We start from the raw sequence: 21344 nt of genomic DNA, 5'->3' as shown, positions 1-21344 counted from the left end.
ACTTCAAGGGGACTGTACAGCTAGGACACCAAAGCACTTAAAATTGCCAGCCACCAATTTCGATGAGTCAATTAGCTACATGTAAGTCACACATCCACACTTTTTATGAAGTTCCATAGAAGCAACAAATCTAAAATGAGATCCTTGGGTAATACTAAGAAGATATATGTTACTTAGTTGCTGAGGGTCATCAATTTAGCAAGTTGAAAGATAATCAATGCCTAGAGTTTCTAAACTTCAAAATCAACAAGGACTGAATGCAGCAAATAGACTATTATGAGAGAAAAATGTTTTGCCTTATATTTGACAGGGTTCTGCTAAAGGATATTTGCAAGACTGGATATATGATGACTTATCAACCCTTTTTATTCTTGATTATTAGCCAGGATTTCATTGCAATCAGCCCATACAAACAGAGCAAGATCATCAGCAGAGTTCATTTCCCATACAGATACCTAAATAAATTATGAAAGTTGTCTTAAGAACCAGCACATGGAACACGCAGTTTGACAGAGTGGGCTATGGCTGTGAACACTGCATCATGTCGTATTATGAATTTCATTTTGCACTATGCCTGAGGCAGGTTATGTCTCAAACAGGTTACTGTAATGCATTTGAAACAGATGTCCAAGGAAGGCTGATGGACTATTATAGGAAATTGAAAGCCAAGATGGCAAATAAAAGGTCTTAAACTTGGAGCCTCATTCACTAGTTTTTCTACAAAAAGGTTCATGGGTGGGTGAATGTGCCAGTCTCCCAGAAGAGCACATGAGCCAGAGCACATTCTTTCTCTGGGCAGCAACCAAATTTTCATCTTCCAGGAAACATTAGGAAGAATATTTCAGGAACAATTTTACCAATTTCCAAATGTAGTCATTTGTTTTTGAAGTGCTTTTGCCTTAGAAATTCCTCTACTACATCTATATTTCTTCCTTTCCTAGTTTGTCTCAACGGAGTACATCAGAAGCCAAGAGTGTGAGTGTGGACTGTATAGTAACGTTTGCCAAGAGATGCTAAGGGATCTACAGCCCAATAGGAGCTCTGAGGAAGCATGCATAAGTGACAGAAAGGAAAAGCAGAGCAGCTCATGGGGGAGAGCCTGAGTCACTAGCTGTAGGGTCTGCAGTGACAGGACTTTGGAATCACCCATTTTGATGAAGGGGATGTACGCTCTGAACTAGATGCCATACAGAAGCAGTTGACAAGATAAGCACAATTTTATTTCGCCATTTAGTCAACAATTGTGTTCAATTTGAAAAACAAGGCTGGCAAAATAAAATCATGCCAAGCAAGGTAGAACGCTATGTGAAGACTTTCAATACGCCAGTCCTCTAGGAAGGATACCTTTCCAATCCTCCTCCATTTAGTGTTTAGTACATGAAAACTTTATTCTGGGGTCTGTCAATGGTGTGTCTCATTAATATTATTCAGCATTTTATTGTTTAATTTTTTTTTTTTTAGAATTTGCACTTCTTCCTAACAAAAAGCAATATCTTGCTATTAAACTGTTTAGATTTAGATAGCTTAAAAAATCCAACTCACTCCAGGGAATTGCTTAACATTTTTCTAGCAAAAATCCCCTACCTAAAGATGTTCCGAACTGCATTTAGACTATTTTGCCTGAAGCAAACTGGGCAAATATCTTCCATCCTGCCCATCACAAACAGCAGGGTCACAGCACACACACATCAGGTCCACACAGACAGGAAGTCACATGAAGTATTAAGTCAGCATTCAGTCCCCAGTCATGGCCTAGGGCAAGAGTCCAGCAACTTGTGGGAGGGCACCGTGCCAGCCTAACAGATGGACATACATATGGGTAGTCAGGACATCATGTGAAGCCATCAAGTATGGATACTAAGGGCATGATTCCAACCTAAGAACATGAGCTTTCTGTGAAGGTTAAGGGGATGTTAAGCTGGATTTACTTTCAAAAAATAAACAATAAATTCCACTGCCATGCCTGGTAAGAGTTATGCTCTTAGTTAATCAGGTGGAGTTGTGGGTGGCTAAAAAGAGCTTTTTTCTAACAGAATTATTATACAGTAAAGTTTTAACATTTCACAAGGGAGATTTCATTCTGACAAATAAATATGTATTATTTGTGGGGAGATGTAGTTAATGATAATGATTTTGCACTGGCAGTGCTTTGACCCTGCATCACCATCTGGCCTGTGCCTTTTCCCTAAAGGAGACAGGAAACAGCTATCTGAGCAGCGAATGCAGCCCAGATAGCCAAATGCATCCTCCAGCAACCATTAATGTGAAGGTCAGAGTTGGGAACCACTGCCCTTTCGTGATGAAGAGAGAATGAGAAGAACAGAGGCACAACACCTCCACATGCATTGCCCTGGAGAGTACTGAGCTAGCACTGCTGATGCATCTGAGTGAAAAACGGGCATGTGTACCCCACAGCCGTCTGCTGCTATGTCCTTCAGCAGGAAAGAGAAAGAGGTTAGGAGTCATGCCTTGTGAATTTAATTCACCGCTACACCACCATAACCCAAGCATGGGCCAAAGCTTGCTGCTGAACTGTGATCCCACTTCTTGCTAAGTTCAGAACATAGAAATCTGACTAGATCATGAAATTTTACCAATTGACTAAGCAGACCACATGCAATTTTATTCCCAAGTACAGGGGAGAGGCAGCATCCTGGTTTATGTAGCATTGTGTGTTCAGAGCAAACTTGGGCCAGGAGGCACTGAATTCCTCTTTCAATTGAAATCAGATATTTGGAAGAAACATTAGAACTTAATGAAGATGAATAGTACATAGATTTTGTTGATTAAAAGGACTTGTCTGTTTCTTCCAGTCTTGATCTAAAAACATACAGAGAGGGAGAACCACTGCTTCCTCTGATGGTTCATTCCAGAGGATACAGCTTGCATTACCTGCTTTCAGCTTCCAGAGGGTCTTGAGGGAACTGGCGGATGAAGTGGCCAGGCCATTCGCCATCATGTTTGAGAAGTCCTGGCAGTCTGGCGAAGTTCCTGCCGACTGGAGGAGGGGGAACATAACCCCCATTTTTAAGAACGGTAAAAAGGAAGACCCAGGGAACTACAGGCTGGTCAGTCTCACCTCCGTGCCTGGCAAGATTATGGAGCAGACCCTCCTGGAGACTATGCTCAGGCACATGGAAAACAAGGAGGTGATTGGTGACAGCCAACACGGCTTCACTAAGGGCAAATTGTGCCTGACAAACTTGGTGGCCTTCTATGATGGGGTTACAGCGTTGGTGGATAAGGGAAGGGCAGCTGACGTCATCTACCTGGACTTGTGCAAGGCATTTGACACTGTCCCGCACAACATCCTTGTCTCTAAATTGGAGAGACATGGATTCGATAGATGGACCACTCGGTGGATAAGGAATTGGCTGGATGGTCGCACCCAAAGAGTTGTGACCAACGGCTCAATGTCCAAGTGGAGAAAGGTGACGAGTGGCGTTCCTCAGGGACCGGTACTGGGACCGGCGCTGTTCAACATCTTTGTCGGCGACATGGACAATGGGATCGAGTGCACCCTCAGCAAGTTTGCCGATGACACCAAGCTGTGTGGTGTGGTCAACAGGCTGGAGGGAAGGGATGTCATCCAGAGGGACCTTGACAGGCTGGAGAGGTGGGCCCGTGCGAACCGCTTGAAGTTCAACAAGGCCAAGTGCAAGGTCCTGCATGTGGGTCGGCACAATCCCAAGCAGGACCATAGGCTGGGCGAGGAATGGATTGAAAGCAGCCCCGAGGAGAAGGACTTGGGGGTATTGATTGATGAGAAGCTCAACATGGGCCGGCAGTGTGCGCTTGCAGCCCAGAAAGCCAACTGTGTCCTGGGCTGCATCAAGAGAGGCGTGACCAGCAGGTCGAGGGAGGTGATCCTGCCCCTCTGCTCGGCTCTTGTGAGACCCCACCTGGAGTACTGCATCCAGCTCTGGGGGCCCCAGTACAGGAGAGACATTGAGCTGTTGGAGAGAGTCCAGAGGAGGCCACGAGGCTGATCAGAGGGATGGAGCACCTCTCCTATGAGGACAGGCTGAGAGAGTTGGGATTGTTCAGCCTGGAGAAAAGAAGGCTCCAGGGAGATCTAATTGCGGTTTACCAGTACCTGAAGGGGTCTACAGGAAAGCTGGTGAGGGACGGTTTATCAGGGAGTGTAGTGACAGGACAAGGGGTAATGGGTTCAAGCTGAAGGAAGGTCAATTTAGATTAGATATTAGAAAGAAATTCTTTACAGTTAGAGTGGTGAGGTACTGGAACAGGTTGCCCAAAGAGGTTGTGGATGCCCCATCCCTGGAAGTGTTTAAGACCAGGTTGGATGAGGCTTTGGGCAACGCGGTCTAGTGGAGGGTGTCCCTGCCCGCAGCAGGGGGGTTGGAACTAGATGATCTTTAAGGTCCCTTCCAACCCAAACCATTCTATGATTCTATGATATTTAGGTTCTTTCTGCTACACTCAACAGCTCCTTAATATTGAGCGCTCTTTCCATGAAGTTATTGATTGCAATGCAAGTCACTTCTCAAACTACTTTTCACTAAACAACAAAGATTGACATCTTTAAGATTCACATCAAAGGAATTTTCTGAAGAATGCTATTCCTCTGCTCTTTTTTACGCCCTTTCCAGTTTTTCAATGTCCTTTAAGAATACAGATGCCAGAAAATGTATGCAGTAATCCAGTTTTAGTCTCCCCAGTGTTATATACATAGGGAAAGGCTGACTTCTTATTCTACTTCTTTATGCAGGCTACGCTGTCCATTCTTACATATTATCCTATTATTTCTTTTGTGAGACAGTACATTCCAGGATATAGCTACCATGTTTTAGTTTCAGCCTATGTGCCCTGGTTCTGTAACTGTATGATTAAATTTAACATTTCAGAATGCATTTGTTTGCATTTAATGTCCCACTTACAAAATAATCCAAATTCTTCTATTTTGACTCATTACCATGTCATTAGCCACTTCACAACTAGTTTTTGAATCATCCATACATTTCATAGAAGTGATTTTATCTTTTCTACAGATCTTTTCAAAGCAAATTAATGCTATTGTGGTCATTTCTGTGAACTTTCACTAGAAACTCTGGCACTGAACTGTGATCCTCCATTAATGACTTTTTGGAAGCTCTCAGTCAATTTGTAAACCGTGTAAGGAGCTTTTTGTAAGTATAGTGCTATTACTTTATTAGAATATTGTATAACAATCAGTAGAATACCTTACAAAAGCATATGTCTGTAATGGCTACTTGGTTGTTTTTTTATACAAAGAATATAATCATCAAATCAGATTTCTTGTCCATTAATAATGTCTGCCTTTCAATAGTGAGTGACATTAATTATATTCCTGTCAGGTATTCTTTATTAAATTAATCTAACATCACAAGTTTCATTATTTTGCTTAGAACTGATGTCAGGCTCACTGCCATACAGTCATTTCAACCATTATATCCCTTTTATGAATGCTGGCACAATATTAGCATTGTTCCAACCTTCTGGAACTTTGCCCAGCAAGATTTGCTAAGAGGTTACATTAGAGTTGTAGACTGTTGAGTTGTAGACCTAGACCTTTGATTACAATTTTTCCAAGTTTGCTGATGTTTTGGATCTAGCAAAGACTTACCACATTTCAGAAATATTTCTTAAAGGATCTATCTCGTTATTAACAATTTTACCACAACTGTTGTTACTGGGATTTTTATGGACTTTCAATATTATTGGAATTATTTTTTGCTTAATGTAGTTACATACCTACTTACTCTCCTTAATCTTGCTCTGATGTTGTCACATTCCTCTATCAACCTTCTATATTTCATACCTCTTTGTTTCTACAGATGTATATTTACTTTCTCCTTTCTCCATTCACTCTATGCCTGTTAATTCCTATTTGTTACCTTTACTTTTCTATTCAGTACAGATGGACTTGCAGCTAAGATGTTCAGCATCTTTGAATCATTACTCATCTGTTATCTAACATTTTCATTAAGAAATCAAATTTTTCATTCATATATTTGTCTGATTTCTCCTCCCAATTATTTCCACTTACATTTTTCTCAACTATAGAAAATTACCCGTTTAGAAAAATCACCATTTTACTGCTTGGGATTGTTCTTTGTCTGTTTACACTGATTGCAATAAGGTCATGAAAACCACCCCTAGGGCAGTCATGAACTTCTAGTCCAGTAAATTATTCGTATTTATCAATTCTAATGAGATCTTAAATGAAAAATACATCATGTCAGGCACAGAGACTTTCCCTTAGAAAACTTTTTTTTCTTTTTACAAAAATTTAATATTTTACTAGTGTGTTTGACAAACTTCCAGTACATAGACCTCCCACCACATTTATTAATATGCATTCAAAGTCCCACGATTTTGTGCTGTAAAGAACTCCAGAATACCACATCTCTTTTAGCTACTTTGTTTGTCCTGTGAGGTTACATCCACTTTGTTTATGATCCCAGTAGCTTGACAACTCCCATCAGCTTTCAGGATTGGCTTTCTCACTGATGAAGGTTTCCAGATTATCATCGTTCTTACCAAGACCTCATGTCAGCTGTTACATACAAGAATCCCTCATTTTCTGTCTGTCTGTTCTCTCCCTTCAGACACATTTTGCTGGATTACAGTTAAGTACTGTAATGCATACATTATGACTACCCCTGACACTGTATATGATGACTCTTAAATTTTTTTCTACAACTTTAGGTTTTGTGTATTTCTAACTACTCATGATCAACTCGCTTATAAAGCATCAGGAAGGGTATGTTTCCATGAGTATGATTTTCCAAGGGTATGATTTCCGTGAAAAAGGCATCTATATTTAGAAAATGGTACTCCTTCCACTTGGCCAATGGAGCTGGATGCACATTGCACTTGGGAAAGTTTGCAGCAATGACAGCATTTCTCTTTTGCCTCAAGGGACCTGCTCTTAATCCATTTTTCTATATTACCCTTCATACTATATGGCCATTTAATGCCTTCTTTTTGATATCTATTAAGAACTGTTTGCAAAAACCCCTTAATCTCCCTGAAATGGCACAGTGTAAGTGAGAACGGAATCTGGATCAATCTGGATCACTCCTTTACTTCATAGTATATTCTGGACCAATACCTTGGACGAATGAAACAAATTACTGAAATGGAGTTCTGGCTTTTTTTTTTTTTTTTTTTTGGCTTTTTTTTACCCCTTCCATTCTGCTTTGTAAGGTTATTCAATTAGTTCTTAAAATAGTTTATGTAGTTTAATTTGGGAAAATAAATGAGGTTACTTTCACAAAAATGTCTTATTCTGCACTTTTTCTGCAAGATGGACAATATTCAACAAACCTGAGCTTCCTTTTCTCATGAACACAATAAGACATTTCTCAGTTGAATGCCCAGAGGTGCACAGCTTCTAATGAGGGTTTAGAAAAGAATAGCTAGGGGGGAAAAGAGAAAGAGAAAGAGAGAAAGAAAGAGAGAAGAAAAAAATAAAAAGGGCATCTTTAATTTTAGCACATACAATTAAATACGTGCTAAATCTTAGCCAACTAGCTGAAAAATAAGAAACTAGAGCCATTATTTGTCAGTTATGTTTAAGGTATACTTCAAAGTAATCACATAATGTTTGTAAACAGACACTAAAGCTCTGTAGTTCTTTATTTTTCTGTTAAAAAATGTGAGAGAAAATGTGTCCTATCACTGTTTTTCACCTTGAGCTATACATCTGGTATTTGTTGAGTGCTATGCTTTAAATAAGCTTACTGAAAATGTGAATGAAAAAAGTCAAAGCACTTTCACAATGAAATTCAGTTGTTTCCAAAACTATTATAATTACATGTAATTCCACTGAATTAATGTAATCCCTACTGTTATGACCTTTCCTAATTAAAAATTCTGTTTTCACACAGACTGAAAAATGAATGAAAATTACTTAACTAATATGCAAATGCCTGTTGATACAACTGAAAACGTAGCATAACAAACACATTTTCATAGGGCTTCATTATTATTACTTGGGCTAAGTTATTACATTTTTTTCACCCACCTCTTCAACTTCAGAAAAGAATCTGATATTTCATCACTGACCCTTCTCAAGTGGCACTGATCTATGTCCGATGATATTGGACATTGGTAATTTTTTATTGTCTACTGTCACATATTGGGATGCTCCATGTTTCACAGCATTACATTCTGGGTTCTCATTGTTAATAGACATAAAACTCTAGTCAAGTATATCCACATTTTAGTACCTAACAAAAAGCTCTTAATATGTCCTCAGTTCAAGTGTATTATGCAGCTGAGCAGACAACAGATTTTGTATTCAGTGTTAATCCTGAAAATTATTTTTTTATATATTTTCAGTGAAATGGACATTTAAAAGTATTAATTTTGTCCCACAGGAATATCTTGTGCAATGTAGAAAAAAATCATTTTTCAATAATGTCCTTTAAAAATAATAAATATTTCATTTTGAAAATGTCTAAGTGAAACATTTCAGTTTCTGTCTTTCTAAAATAGCACCATTGCTTGCAATGTTTCCCTGCAAATAAGTTCAGTTATGAAATTTATCAAGTGTAGTGTATCTTGCATTCACTACAACTATACTACAAGTGTCAATAAAATCAAGCATTTACACCAAGAAAACAAAGATGCAAACTATTGGGCTTGCCTCATTCACACAGTCTGTAACATCTATAACACAAAAGAATGAAAAATCTTCCTCAGTTATTCAACAGTCAACTTGCAAAGAGTTTACAGACATAACAATCATTTTTTTCAGAGATGTAGCGCTTTTTGCAATCTGCCCTGACCTTCCATGTCTGAGTGCTTAGCATCTGGTAATACATTCTGTGTGGCGCACTCAAAGGCTTTACATAGGCGCAAGGAACCAGGCAGAAGATACTTAACTGCATATGCAGAGGCAGAAATATTCTCCTTAACAAGTCAGAGACATTACTTTTCCGAAGCAGTGCTACTTGCTATATTCTACTGGAAGAAAAAGACAATTTGTAATAGAGATTTTAGCTTAAGTTTAGGGCCTACGTGATTCCAAATAACACTCATGTTTCAACATCCCAGCCTTGCAAATTGCCAGTAATGAGAACCCATCCAGAAAAAAAAATTCAGACCCAGCTTTCACCCCACTATGTATTTACCGGAGTGTATCGCTGAGAAAGATCAGTTTGAGAGTGTTCAAGGCTAACTGTAGGAACTGGGCCTCCTGTCTTCAGCCTGTGCTCTACAGAATCCCCCTCTGACAAATCTCAAATGTGGTTTTAAGGTGAAATGAGACAGAAAGAAAAAAGTCAATCTTGCAATTTCTGCACCAGCTGTGGTTTCCTAAAAATTATTCTACGTGCAGCCTGGAACCTAAATAAGTCTTTACCCTTTCAGGTACAAACTGTATTCAACATTTTTCACTCTATGCTCTTTTCTTGGTCTCTACTTTACAGACATACAGCATCACTGCTTCTTTATTTTTCATTTAATTTTTCTTTCCTCGCCAAATATTTAATTGCTCTGTAGTTTCTGTACATGTTTATATATGCTTAAACAACAAAGCGCTAGGAAAATGTCCTCCCATATAAAATGTGTACAGCATTACAATTAATCATCATAGCTCTATTAGTGTAGGAGTAGATATTACAATTAGGAGGTTAGCAATAATTTTGTCAATGCAGTAGCATAAGAAATGCTGGAGCGAGCAGTTAGCAGTATTTATCTAGCTATTGAATTATATCATAAATGGGATTAAAGAGAGAGAAAATGAGATATTTATATAGGCCAGTCAAATAATGAACTTGTGCACAGCCTCCAGAGGGTAATTTTTTTCTTAGTTTGCTATTCTAAAAATTCCTCCCTCATCTCTAAACACTGTAAGTTAATACCTTACAAAACCTACATCAGTCCTTTTATTGGGTTTGTGTGGCAAGGTTTTGGTAGCAGGGGGGCTACAGGGGTGACTTCTGTAAGAAGCTGCTAGAAGATTCCCTCATATTCAACAGAGCCAATGCCAGCTGGCTCCAGGATGGACCCGCCACTGGCCAAGGCCAAGCCCATCAGCAACAGTGGTATCGCCTCTGGGGTAACATAGTTAAGAAGGGGGGAAAAAACCTGCACAATGGCAGCCAGAGAGAGGAGTGAGAATATGTGAGAGAAACAACTTTGCAGACACCAAGGTCAGTGAAGGAGGAGGGGAGGAGGTGCTCCAGGCACCAGAGCAGAGATTCCCTTGCAGCCGGTGGAGAAGACCATGGTGAAGCAGGCTGTCCCCCTGCAGCCCATGGAGGATGGTGGTGGAGCAGATATCCACGTGCAGCCCGTGGAGAACCTCACGCCGGAGCAGGTGGATGCATCCGAAGGAGGCTGTGACCCATGGGAAGCCCACGCTGGAGCAGGCTCCTGGCACGACCTGTGGACCATGGAGAGAGGAGCCCACACAGGAGCAAGTTTGCTGGCGGGACTTGTGACCCTGTGGAGGACCCACACTGGAGCAGTCTGTTCTTGAAGGTCTGCACCCCATGGAAGGGACCCACGCTGGAGCAGTTCGTGAAGAACTGTAGCCCATGGGAAGGACTCATATTGGAGAAGTTCATAGAGGACTGTCTCCCATGAGGAGACTCCACGCTGGAGCTTAGGAAGAGTGTGAGGAGTCCTCCCTCTGAGGAGAAATGAGCGGCAAAGATGATATGTGATGAACTGACCGCAACCCCCATTCCCTGTCCACCTGTGCCACTGGATGGAGGAGGTAGAGAATTTGGGAATGAAGTTGAGCCCGGGAAGAAGGGAGAGGTGGGGGGAAGGTGTTTTAAGATTTATTTTTTCTTTCTCATTATCCTACTCTGATTTGATTGGTAATAAATTAAACTAATTTTCCCCAGTTGAGTCTGTTTTGCCCATGATAGTAATTGGTGTGTGATCTCTCCCTGTCCTTATCTCGACCCATGAGCCTTTCCTTATATTTTCTCTCCCCTGTCCAGCTGAGGAGGGGAGTAATAAAGAGGCTTTGGTGGGCACCTGGTGTCCAGCCAGGGTCAACCCACCACAGTCATATAAATCAAATCTTAGTATCAGCAACCATTTAGTGACAGAATGAATATCTATTTGATATGGATGGTGGAGTGAAATGTCAAAGGGAACAGGTCCCATTTAATCACTGTAAGCTCCCTAATAAATATCAGCCAAATATACTCTTTTTGTCTCTACCCATCCCCCTTAAAAATAGCTATTCAATTGAAAAGGGATATAATACATTTCAACCTGCCATCTATTTTTAGTTGTTCTCTGCAATGAGCCTTTTAAAAGAGACAGTCATACAGATACATCTGCAGCATGTTAAATGGAAAGCTTGTGAATTCCCCATTCTTGCCACATAAGGTAGCGTGTTTTCAGTCAGATGGAATTGGAAAACGGTGACATAAAGACACAGCTCAGAAGATACAGGTAAAAGATAAAGAGAATTGTACAACCCACTACCCAAAGTTCTGTGTGCAAATACACTAGACACATTTTAATAGTGTGGGGTTGTTATCTACTAATTCAATTGTGAAAACGGGATCAAGAGTTTCTTTGTATTACCCTTAGTTGCTAAATTTTTAATGCAGCTTTGGATAAAACAGTTTTCTTTTTATGCCTCACTCCTACCACCTTTAGAGAAAGTAAAATAATACCTGAGCACTTTGAAGGGCAGCAACAGGCAACGTTTGCAATGCAGCCTGGGATTCCTGGAATAGATGCTCTTTATGGATACAAATATTATCATCTTTAGTCTTAGCATCAAGTTTCCTCCTATTCCTCATGTTAGCAGCTACATAACAAATGGGGGGCGGGAGCAAAAGAACATTCAAGGGTAATTGTTTCCTTTAGAGCCAAAGCTTTGACAAAATTTCAATAAGGTCTTTACAGTTCAGATGTCTCCAAAGATCTGAATAAATGACATCACGTGCAAAGATGCAAAGAGCTGCAGGTAAAAACAGACAGAAGTATTTGTCTGCTATTTCTTTCATGGGGTTGTTACCGAATTGAGCAAGTAGTTATGTGGTATCTGTCTTCCATGACCTGATTCTACATCACTAAGAGCTGGGCAATTTTCTTGGGGCAGATTCAGTCATTCATCCACTTGTTTTTACTGTATGAACAGGCAGACTAAGTTGTGAAAATCTGTTAGCCAATAGTTTTAATTGACACAGAAATGGGCTTGCAAAGGCATTTGGAGCTCTCTAACGTATCATATGAAATTCTCAGGATCTTTGCATGACTATTTTCAACATAACACTACAGGAATAGAGTTCTTAATACGATTTGAGAGAGAAAGTAAACCTTTCCAGTAAGTCCACTGAAAACAAGATTCCCTGTGACATGCTGCATTATTCCTGGCTTGTGCTTGAATAGAAACAAAAAGGAATAGATTTTCAGCCCTTGAATGGTCATGGTGAGTCTCCACATCACAATACACATCATCTCTCAATATTTGACAAACTGGGTTTTGCTTGAATATTCAATACACATCCCCATTGCAAGTGTCCCTAAATGCCAGCAAAAGCTCAACTAAGTACCCTATTTGCTTAGAGTGGGTCTCAAACCAGAGGGAAATATGCTTCTGAATTTTAAGCATAAAAGAAAAGGACTTTCTTCAGAGATAAGTCACAGAAATCACGCAAGGCAGAGCAAACATTCACTGGGTAATGTTTTTCTTCCAATTTCCTTTTCTTTGTTTATAACCCTTCAATGATACAAGGTGCTTTGCTTTACTGGTCTCATTAGTAAATTACAACCAGTCATTTTCAGATGTCGTTCTTCTGCAGCATTCATAGCTTGATGACAGCACTTGCTTGCTAAAACAAGGTTTTAACCTGTCTGTTACCAGAATCTTGACAACATATAGAAAAAAAAAAAAATTGGCTTGCTTCCATTTCTATTTTTAAAGTTTGGCTGAAAATAGATATAGAACATGGAATAAGGTCACAGTTCCAGAAGATCACATGAAGCTGCTTCAAGTAAATGTATTCTGCTTATCCTTAGGGCATTTCAAGAATGCAGAAGTTTTATCAGTAGTGTGCAAGAGACAGCCTTATTTCACAAGATTTTGTATTCCCCTGCCCACCTTGCCTTCCATCTAATTCACCTATCGCACTAGTCCATATAAGGAGCATGTCCAGATTCACTCCTTTATCTGCCAGCACTTAGCAACAAAATAGATTACAAACAGCAGTCTGGGCCAGAGAACAAGAACTTGAGTTATCAGCATTTCATATGCTTCTAAGGGACTTGGTACTACTTGTATTTGCCATGCTGGGCATGGTGGACAAAACCCACAGCCTTGGCCTTCTTCAATGCCCACACAAAGCAGGGCAGTCTTTCCTTTCCCAAGAGGAGAGCATACATTTCATTTCATTTCATTTCATTAAATTCCCTTTACTTTCTGCCTGGACAAATGTTGCCCTGGACCTGAATAAACAGAGTAACCAACGTTCCGAGACCTGTGCCAGTCTGGAAGAAGTAGAGAGAGATCTTTCTTTGTTAGGGAGGAAGAGAATATTGGACTTGGGGAGTTAAGGAGTTAGTAGAAAGCCATGCCTTGGCTTCTTGTCCCAAAGATGAAGACTCCATGAAGGATAGGCAAAGTCAAGAGAAGGTTTTCTGATCTTCCACACTAATTCTCCCTCACATTATCTCTTTTTTCTTTCCTCAGAGAAGTTCTTATTAACATTGGCTGATCCCCATGAGCCATGCTATGATGAAAGGACAAATAAGGCTGTAAATATGAACACAAGTTAACAAAATGCCATTGGTTATGTTTTATCACATGATGTTTTTTGTTCTTTGTATTTATGGAAGTCAACTTCTTTCTTAACAGAGGAATATTAAGTTTCTACTTGGTATAACAGTGATGAGACTCTAATAATGTTAGAGTAACTAGTAAAAAATGAACTTATGAAAACAACACATATTTCACCTGATTGCTAATGAAATGGGAACTATGCAGGCTTTTCTATGCTCCTTTTCAGTAAAATGCTGATAGAATTAAGACTAAGTTTCATAATATGAAATTTATTTAGTTGCACTTCTACTATAATTGATAGTTTAAGATTTTAAATTAAAATGTAAGATATAAACTTTCTGTTTGTAACTAATAAGTTCTAAGTTTGTGCTGCTGAGAGAAGGCGTTTTGAGCATTTATTTTGATGACAAAACATGAATCATACTGGAAGAAGTGGAGGGTAGTTATTTCCAAAATAAAGATGCTGATTATTCAATAAAAGTGCAAAGAATATCCAACTTCCTTCTTTTGTCCCTATATTATCATAAAATCGTAACATTGCAGCAGTGTTTTATTCAGATCTGTCTTCAAAAACAGAACAGGACTGCCTAGCTCTGGAAGCATGTACAGTATCTCTGCCTCTAATTTTAACTGTCTTTGGTCTTGTTCTAGTAGGCAAGCTGTTGTTGGCTCTTCCTTTGTTCTGTTTTGATTTATTCCTTCTCACTTTCAATTTTAAATGAGCACAAGTGGCTATGGATTGTACAGTTACCTACAATGGACTACTTGTAGTTTGCAGCAGTAAAAAAATATCAGAATCCTAGAAAACTCTTTTATGAGTTCAATCTGTCCAGAAATTTATATGTGCACACAAAGGACATACTCAACATCTTTCTTTCTTTCTATAGCCTTAGTCGGTTGTACACAGCAGCTCCAGTAACAAAAAATATCTGAGAACTCATAAATACTTTGGTGCAGGGAACCAAGATTGTTTGCAAAATATGTTGGAACCAGTCTCAGCCCCAGTGAAGGCAGTCCTCAAATTTGTACTGAGGTCGGGGGGTCTGAATTTTTTAACAGTGAAATGCAGATATCAGCTGTCAGACTCATTCAGGGCAAGAGGGCTGCAGAGCCATCCTGTAGAACTGGGATGTATTTTCAAGGGTCCCTGTTGTGTGAAACATGGAGCTTCTGCAGAATTAGGACAATTACCTCAATGCCACAGTGTCTCATTTTTCAGAGATCCTTTGAATTTGGCATATGTAACGGCCTCTGAAAATTTTGTTCCCAGGAAGGCTGAATCAAAATAGTTGTTTGGGATGTGTCATTTTTTCAAAGTTTGCTTGTCAGAGTTTTGCATATGAGAATGGAGGCTCTTATAATTTGGAATGCCTTCACCGTTGTATTAATTGTATTGTCCTCTCCCAATTGCTCATAAACAGAGTTATTACAATTCAAATAAATGACTGCAGTTGTATCTAGAAGATGCAGCCTGATAAAAATCTGTCCTATAGAAAATCACTGGAAAGGTAAATAGATTTTATGAACCAGATTAATCAGTTTGATGTGCCCGCTTTATACTGCTCTCATGAAGCAAGTCAACTTTAAACACTATGCAGCCAGATATTTAAATAGGCTGCTTCACCAAAATTGCTCAAATGGTGCAATATATACTTATAGAATCCTGATATGTCCTAAATCTTTATTTCTTAAATATTTTTTGTCACTTATCGATACATTTTGGCAGTTATTTGTTTCACACCAGCCTGTCTGGTCTTGTGAAATCATACTGTTGAATATGTAACCACAGAATCATACATCATATCCACACGGCGTATAGGGGAGCAGAATCTTTTCTTTACATATGGATATTTTGCCACTAATTTACCTAGATGAAAGAGTGGGCTTTAAAATGCCATAGACAAAAGAAAACAAGCCCTTATAAACAGAGAATTCAAACCAACAAGAAAATATCCAGCTTTTCTTTTTTATCACCTCCAACAATGATAACAAGAGAGCACAACAGGTGTATTTCATGATTACTCCTCAATAGTAATCTCTAGAAAATCCAGATATATTGCTGGATATTTAATCTATTAATTACAAAGGTATAAGTGGCATAATTATTCTGATTATATCATCCACTTGCCCTGTGCCGCTAGATGAGAAATGCAAATTCCAGAAACTTCATTACAATTTTTATTGCTCATCAGAAGCATTTCTTACTCTCAAAAGATTAAGTATAGAGACAAAACAGGGAAAACATGCTGAGTGCAATGAAGAGCAGTGGAATGCCAGAATGCAAATACTGAATAGGATTGTTTATAAACAAGTTGCTTCTTAATATTTCTTTATTGCCATCAACTCCAACAACTCCAAGCTTATCTTTTGAACTTGCTAGTATTCTCTGTACCAAACTCCTATTTTCCAGTCACACCAGGGTCTTCCTTGTTATTTTGTCTTTCCTTATTGCCATTTCAATAGAGATAGATATTGATAAGTCTATAGCAGATAATAGTTTCTGTACTAAAGAAAAACACTAACAGTGACTGCAGCAGGCATTGTATTTTGGTTAAGCTGCAGAATTCCAATTCCAGTCATTCGCACAAAGTAAATACTGTATGCCTCTTGAAAAGTCCAGGTGTCTGGGAAAAACTTCAGACTAATGAACTACACTGGACTCATTAGCCTGCGGATGTGATTGGTCTTCAAAGGAACTATGCTGAATTATACCAGATATGAAACTTTCCCATTTTTTTGTTCCCAAAATATTTCTACATATAGCTTAAATTTTTAACCCTGTGCTCTTTTTGCAATGTTCTTAAGTCGTGGACTGTTAAACAGCTTCTGCATCTCCCCAGAGATGCGAATCCCTAGCTCCAGTACAAATGAGGTTTGTAAATGCTCGAGGGCGGAATGTTCTACATAAACGGGAGATAGTGTCATTACTTAGCACTGTGGGAAGCATTTCAAAAGCTGAAACACCCTTGCCTTCAAAAGCAGGAAAGTTTTTAAAGAAATCTGAGCCTCCTTGTCATCTTTGTTCCCAAAAACTGATAAACATTTGATCCACTGGAGTTCAGTGTCCTTCAAAGGTGTCTGATTGGGGTATATCTGCTCAATCTATAAATCTGCATGTCAAAGCATAGTCTATATCATGAAATAGTAAGTATTTTCTTCCAAGCGAATCAATAAATATAATTTTGTCTGTTTAGACTCAATATGCATTTTTATTACTTAGCTAAAAACACAAAGACTATTTCTAAATTCTCTTCAGACCCTCTGTTTAACTAGTCTATGTTGCAATGCTTGGCCTGCAGCACTTCTATTTTTAGCTCTAATGGAACAGTCTTAAATTGCTTATTTTCTGTTTACTAAAGTCATTGAGCTTGTAACCATGGCAACTGTGGCAAGTGCCACAGCTTAACTGTATTATTAAATGGATTGAAGGTACAGCTGCAAAACTTGAAAGGCCAGCGTGTCAATTTTATACATAGCTCAAACTGCCATATATACCACATTATAGCAAGTACTACATTAAATATGAGGAGCCAGAATCTGATCTTAGCTATAATGATATAAATCTTTACTATCTCTTTACTCAATGGCCCAAAAAAAAAAAAAAAAAAAAAAAGAATAAAAAATTATTATTGTGTAACCCAGATCAGGATCTGTTTTTGTCAAATTGCACAGCCTGTCAAGTTTCAGTGATTGCTGCATTTGAATGCATAAATTGCAGATGATGTACATTATACCAGTCCCTAGTTATCATGGAAAGACACGATCTCACAGTCATGTTTGCATGAAGCTTTTAGCACATTATTGTATTGCTTACAGCAATCACATTATTTTTGGAACCGCTATATTCTGTTAGGTTAATAGAAGGAATTAAATCAAAACTAATGACCTTGTCAAATGAAACTTCTTAAGAGTTATACTGGAAGAATTAACACAACGAATTCTTTAAATCTCTAATTAGGCATTTGAACAAGAACACCCTGAGTACCAGAGGTGGTGAGAGATTACACCTTCTGTTCATTTCAGTATAAGCTCAGTATGTTCCATATATATGAAAACTAGGATACTTTTAAATTCATACTTCAAACTGTATATAACAGTTAAGTCAAATACTTCTGAATATTATTGCAAATTATTACCACAGTTTAGAAGTTTTATGTGATAGAATATAAAAACCCCATAGGATCAGATAACAAATGTCATTTTTAACACAAACCTAAACATTATACAGCCCCAAAAAGATTGAAAGCTAAAATAAGAATAGTGATATATTTACACCCATAAATATTTAATGCGTGATTCATCCTGTTGTAATAGAACCAAAAGCTTGAGGAATGTTTGACATTTAGAAGAATGGGGTTCTGCTTTCTTCCCTAGCGTTGTGGTTGCTACAGTGTTTGCATTGCTACTTTTGGTGCTAAATGTCTCCATATCACAAGTCTGTCTATATAGGTACTTGCAGTGAATAAAAAACGAAAAGTAAAATTGACATTTTAAAGGAGATCTTTTGGAAGAGGTAATAATCTAATAAATTATCAAAGTATGTATTTCTTTCTATGAAAATATGTCTGTTTAAATTGTGTATTGGATGTTCAATCATTAAATTCAAAGAAATATTCTTCACTATCTGTTGGTGTATCTGGAATTACTGGAGTGAAAAAATAGTGGTTTCATTTCATTTATGTATTTCTTTTTTTTTTTTCTCTATCCGCAGGATCTACCTTCATTTGCAACACCCACATAATTCCAGTGAAAAATCAAGAGGGAGTAGCAATGATGTTTATTATTAACTTTGAGTATGTAACAGATGAAGAGAATGTGGCATCTCCCGAGAAGTGCAAGCCAATATTGCCATCCAAACTTGTAAATCGTAAGTTACTCATTGAAAGTTCTGTGCTTACCTCTACTCTTAGCTGGGACAGTAATTAACCTGAGCAATAATGATACCAAAGTAATCATGCCTCATTTAAGATAGAATTCTAAACAATAAGAAGTTAGATACAGCAAACCGATTATAAAGTTGGCAAGATAATCCATCTGATCTTTGGTAGTACTAACAGCATGGATCTTGTGAGTACTGCTAGGAAGTATAAATTCATTAAAAGTAAAACATTTCACAGAAAGGCATTACCCTTGACAAAAATTTATTATGAATGGAAAACTTCAAAAAAAAGCATTACGATATAGCCCAAATATTTCACCTTAGACTATTCAAAACTGAATATTTCTATTTTCCTTTCCAAATAAAAAATAGTTGGTGGAAGGTTTGATTAAATTAGACTAGAAATCATAAAACATGAAAAAAGAAGTTAAAACATAATTAACCATCCTGATTTTACCAAGTTGAAGTATTTAGATTGATTTGAAGAATGTGGGGGTTTTTTGGATATACGGGAAATGCTTTTGTTCTCATAACACTCTGGAACATAACCATTGTCAAAATCAGAAAACTCTACACAAAACAAAAGTCGGCATTACTTATACAGCAAGACTGTGTAGCTTCTGTCCCACTATCTGCAGAATGTGTGCTCTTTTGCTGACCTTCACTCTGTGCAGCAACAGCACATGATCCTTCTGCTTTGCATCTGCACTCACATAATCTGCTCTTACTACAAGATTTCCCAGAACATATCCCCATTTGTACAAGCTCTTAGTTAGGCACAGCATGCTCTAACCGTGAGCATTAACACTCTCCCCTGGCTGGCTCAGCAACAGTTGGAAAATAGCTTTTCACAGTGTAATAATCTTTAATGTTAGTATGATAAAGGGACCTGGAACCTAAGTTTTCTGATTGTTAAATCAACACTTCAGCTTTCTCTAGATAGGAGGCAAAGACCGGTACGATCTTCACTGCGAGAAGCAAGGGGAGAACTTTCCCAATGTAAGCACTATGCACTATCTAAGTGATGACATGCTGTATTATTTTTTCTGCTAGTTATGTTGAGAAGTTTGGAAGGAGCAGGCCTGTAGCTGTGCACGTAACAGCATTACCAAGTTCCTTCTGATGAAAGCAGTCTTCGCTGTTCTTCATAATCTAGACCTTCTGCACTGTGTCTTCTGGACAAAATGCATAGGATCTCACTCAAAAATACATAAACAAAAAGTCCCCCCATAATATAGCCAAATCAGCCACATTTTTAAAAGATTGAAATTTATTTCTACAACTAATTGGGATACTAAAAATTACTATTTTCATTAAGCATGGAGAAAGAGCTCTGACTGACTCATGCTGGATGGGCCAGTCTTACCACTTATGTCTGTATGACCCTACAATGGCAGTAGATATAAGACTGTGGAAAGGAAAATTCCCATTACTGGAAACTAGCAGTCTGCAAATAAGTATTGTTCACCAAATACCACATGTTTTTAAAAGACCCTTTGTAAATATTCTTTACAATACATATTTAAAATCTTGTGCTTTTGTACTTCCTTTTCTTATTCTGTTTTGCAGGGGTTTTAAAAATAATCAATACAGGAGTATTTTTTGTTTTGAGATATCAAGAAAACACTTTTTTTTTTTTACTATTAATGTTATGGAAAAAATCCCATTAAGGGGTATCAGAAATTGCATTAAAAATATGATAAAAATTACATCAAGTAAACCCCACTTATACTGTGGTTCTATTTCAGGATGCCATGATTTTGTGAATTTTGAACTCTTCCTGATTTTAAAAAAACATTTTATAACATAAAATTGTTCAGTTGGTCTGTGCTTAATGTGGTTTTATTGACAAAATAGAAAGCGAAATACCAACTTGGGGGGAGGAAAGAGCTTCATGTCCTGAAAAAGATCTTTTTGTTCTGCTATCTGCAATACATCACTGTACATTTTCAAGTGTTGTCACTTGCCGTATTTTAAAGTGAAAAGCCGCTAAAGAGGACATCCGCAAAAAAAGCATTTAGTCAAAACATCTTTCTCTTGTTTTACAGTAGTTACACATGACATACACAGGAGATTTCCTTGCTGAGAGTTCTGGAAAAAGGAATAGGTAGGGCTCCAAGCTCAGTACATAACAAAGATCAAGGTGCAAAAAGAAAGGTGACTTGAACCATTTTGCTGCTAATGGGTACAGCCAGATGCCAGAAACTGGCAGAAACTAGAGCATGTACATGGCTGCTCTTACTCGTACCCAGTTGCTTGTGGTTTCAGAGCAGACTGTTATGTGGGCAGGATGGGAAGCATGGTGATACAAAAATATGCTACTGTCCTGGTTTCAGCTGGGATAGAGTTAATTTTCTTCCTGGCAGCTGGTGTAGTGCTGTGGTTTGGATTTAGGATGAGAATAATGTTGATAACACAATGGTGATGTTAGTTGTTGCCAAGCAATCAAGGACTTTTCAGCTTCTCATAGTGCTCCACCAGCGACTAGGCGGGGGGTGCACAAGAAGCTGGGAGGGGACACAGCTGGGACAGCTGACCACAACTGGCCAAAGGGATATTCCATACCATATGACATCATGCTCTGTACATAACTTGAGGGAAGCTGGCCAAGGGTTTAGATCATGGTTCGGGAACTAGCTGGGCCTTGGTGGTCTGTGGGTGTTTGAGCAATCATGCTGTGCATCACTTGTTTTGTATATTCTGTTGTTGTTATTA

General features: G+C 38.4%; 1 protein-coding gene across 1 annotated transcript in view; it reads left to right on the top strand.

The window, feature by feature from the left end:
* Positions 1-21344, top strand: part of KCNH7 (potassium voltage-gated channel subfamily H member 7) — a 230937-nt gene that overhangs the window by 119162 nt on the left and 90431 nt on the right. The window contains exon 3 of the mRNA XM_054830094.1: positions 18462-18617. Within this exon, the coding sequence (XP_054686069.1) occupies positions 18462-18617 (156 nt within the window). The remainder of the gene's footprint in view (positions 1-18461; positions 18618-21344) is intronic.

This window comes from Grus americana, chromosome 6, assembly GCF_028858705.1.
Source record: "Grus americana isolate bGruAme1 chromosome 6, bGruAme1.mat, whole genome shotgun sequence".
NCBI classification, from domain to species: domain Eukaryota; kingdom Metazoa; phylum Chordata; class Aves; order Gruiformes; family Gruidae; genus Grus; species Grus americana.
Note: the sequence above shows the minus strand (reverse complement) of the source record. Positions and strands in the feature narration are given on the sequence as shown.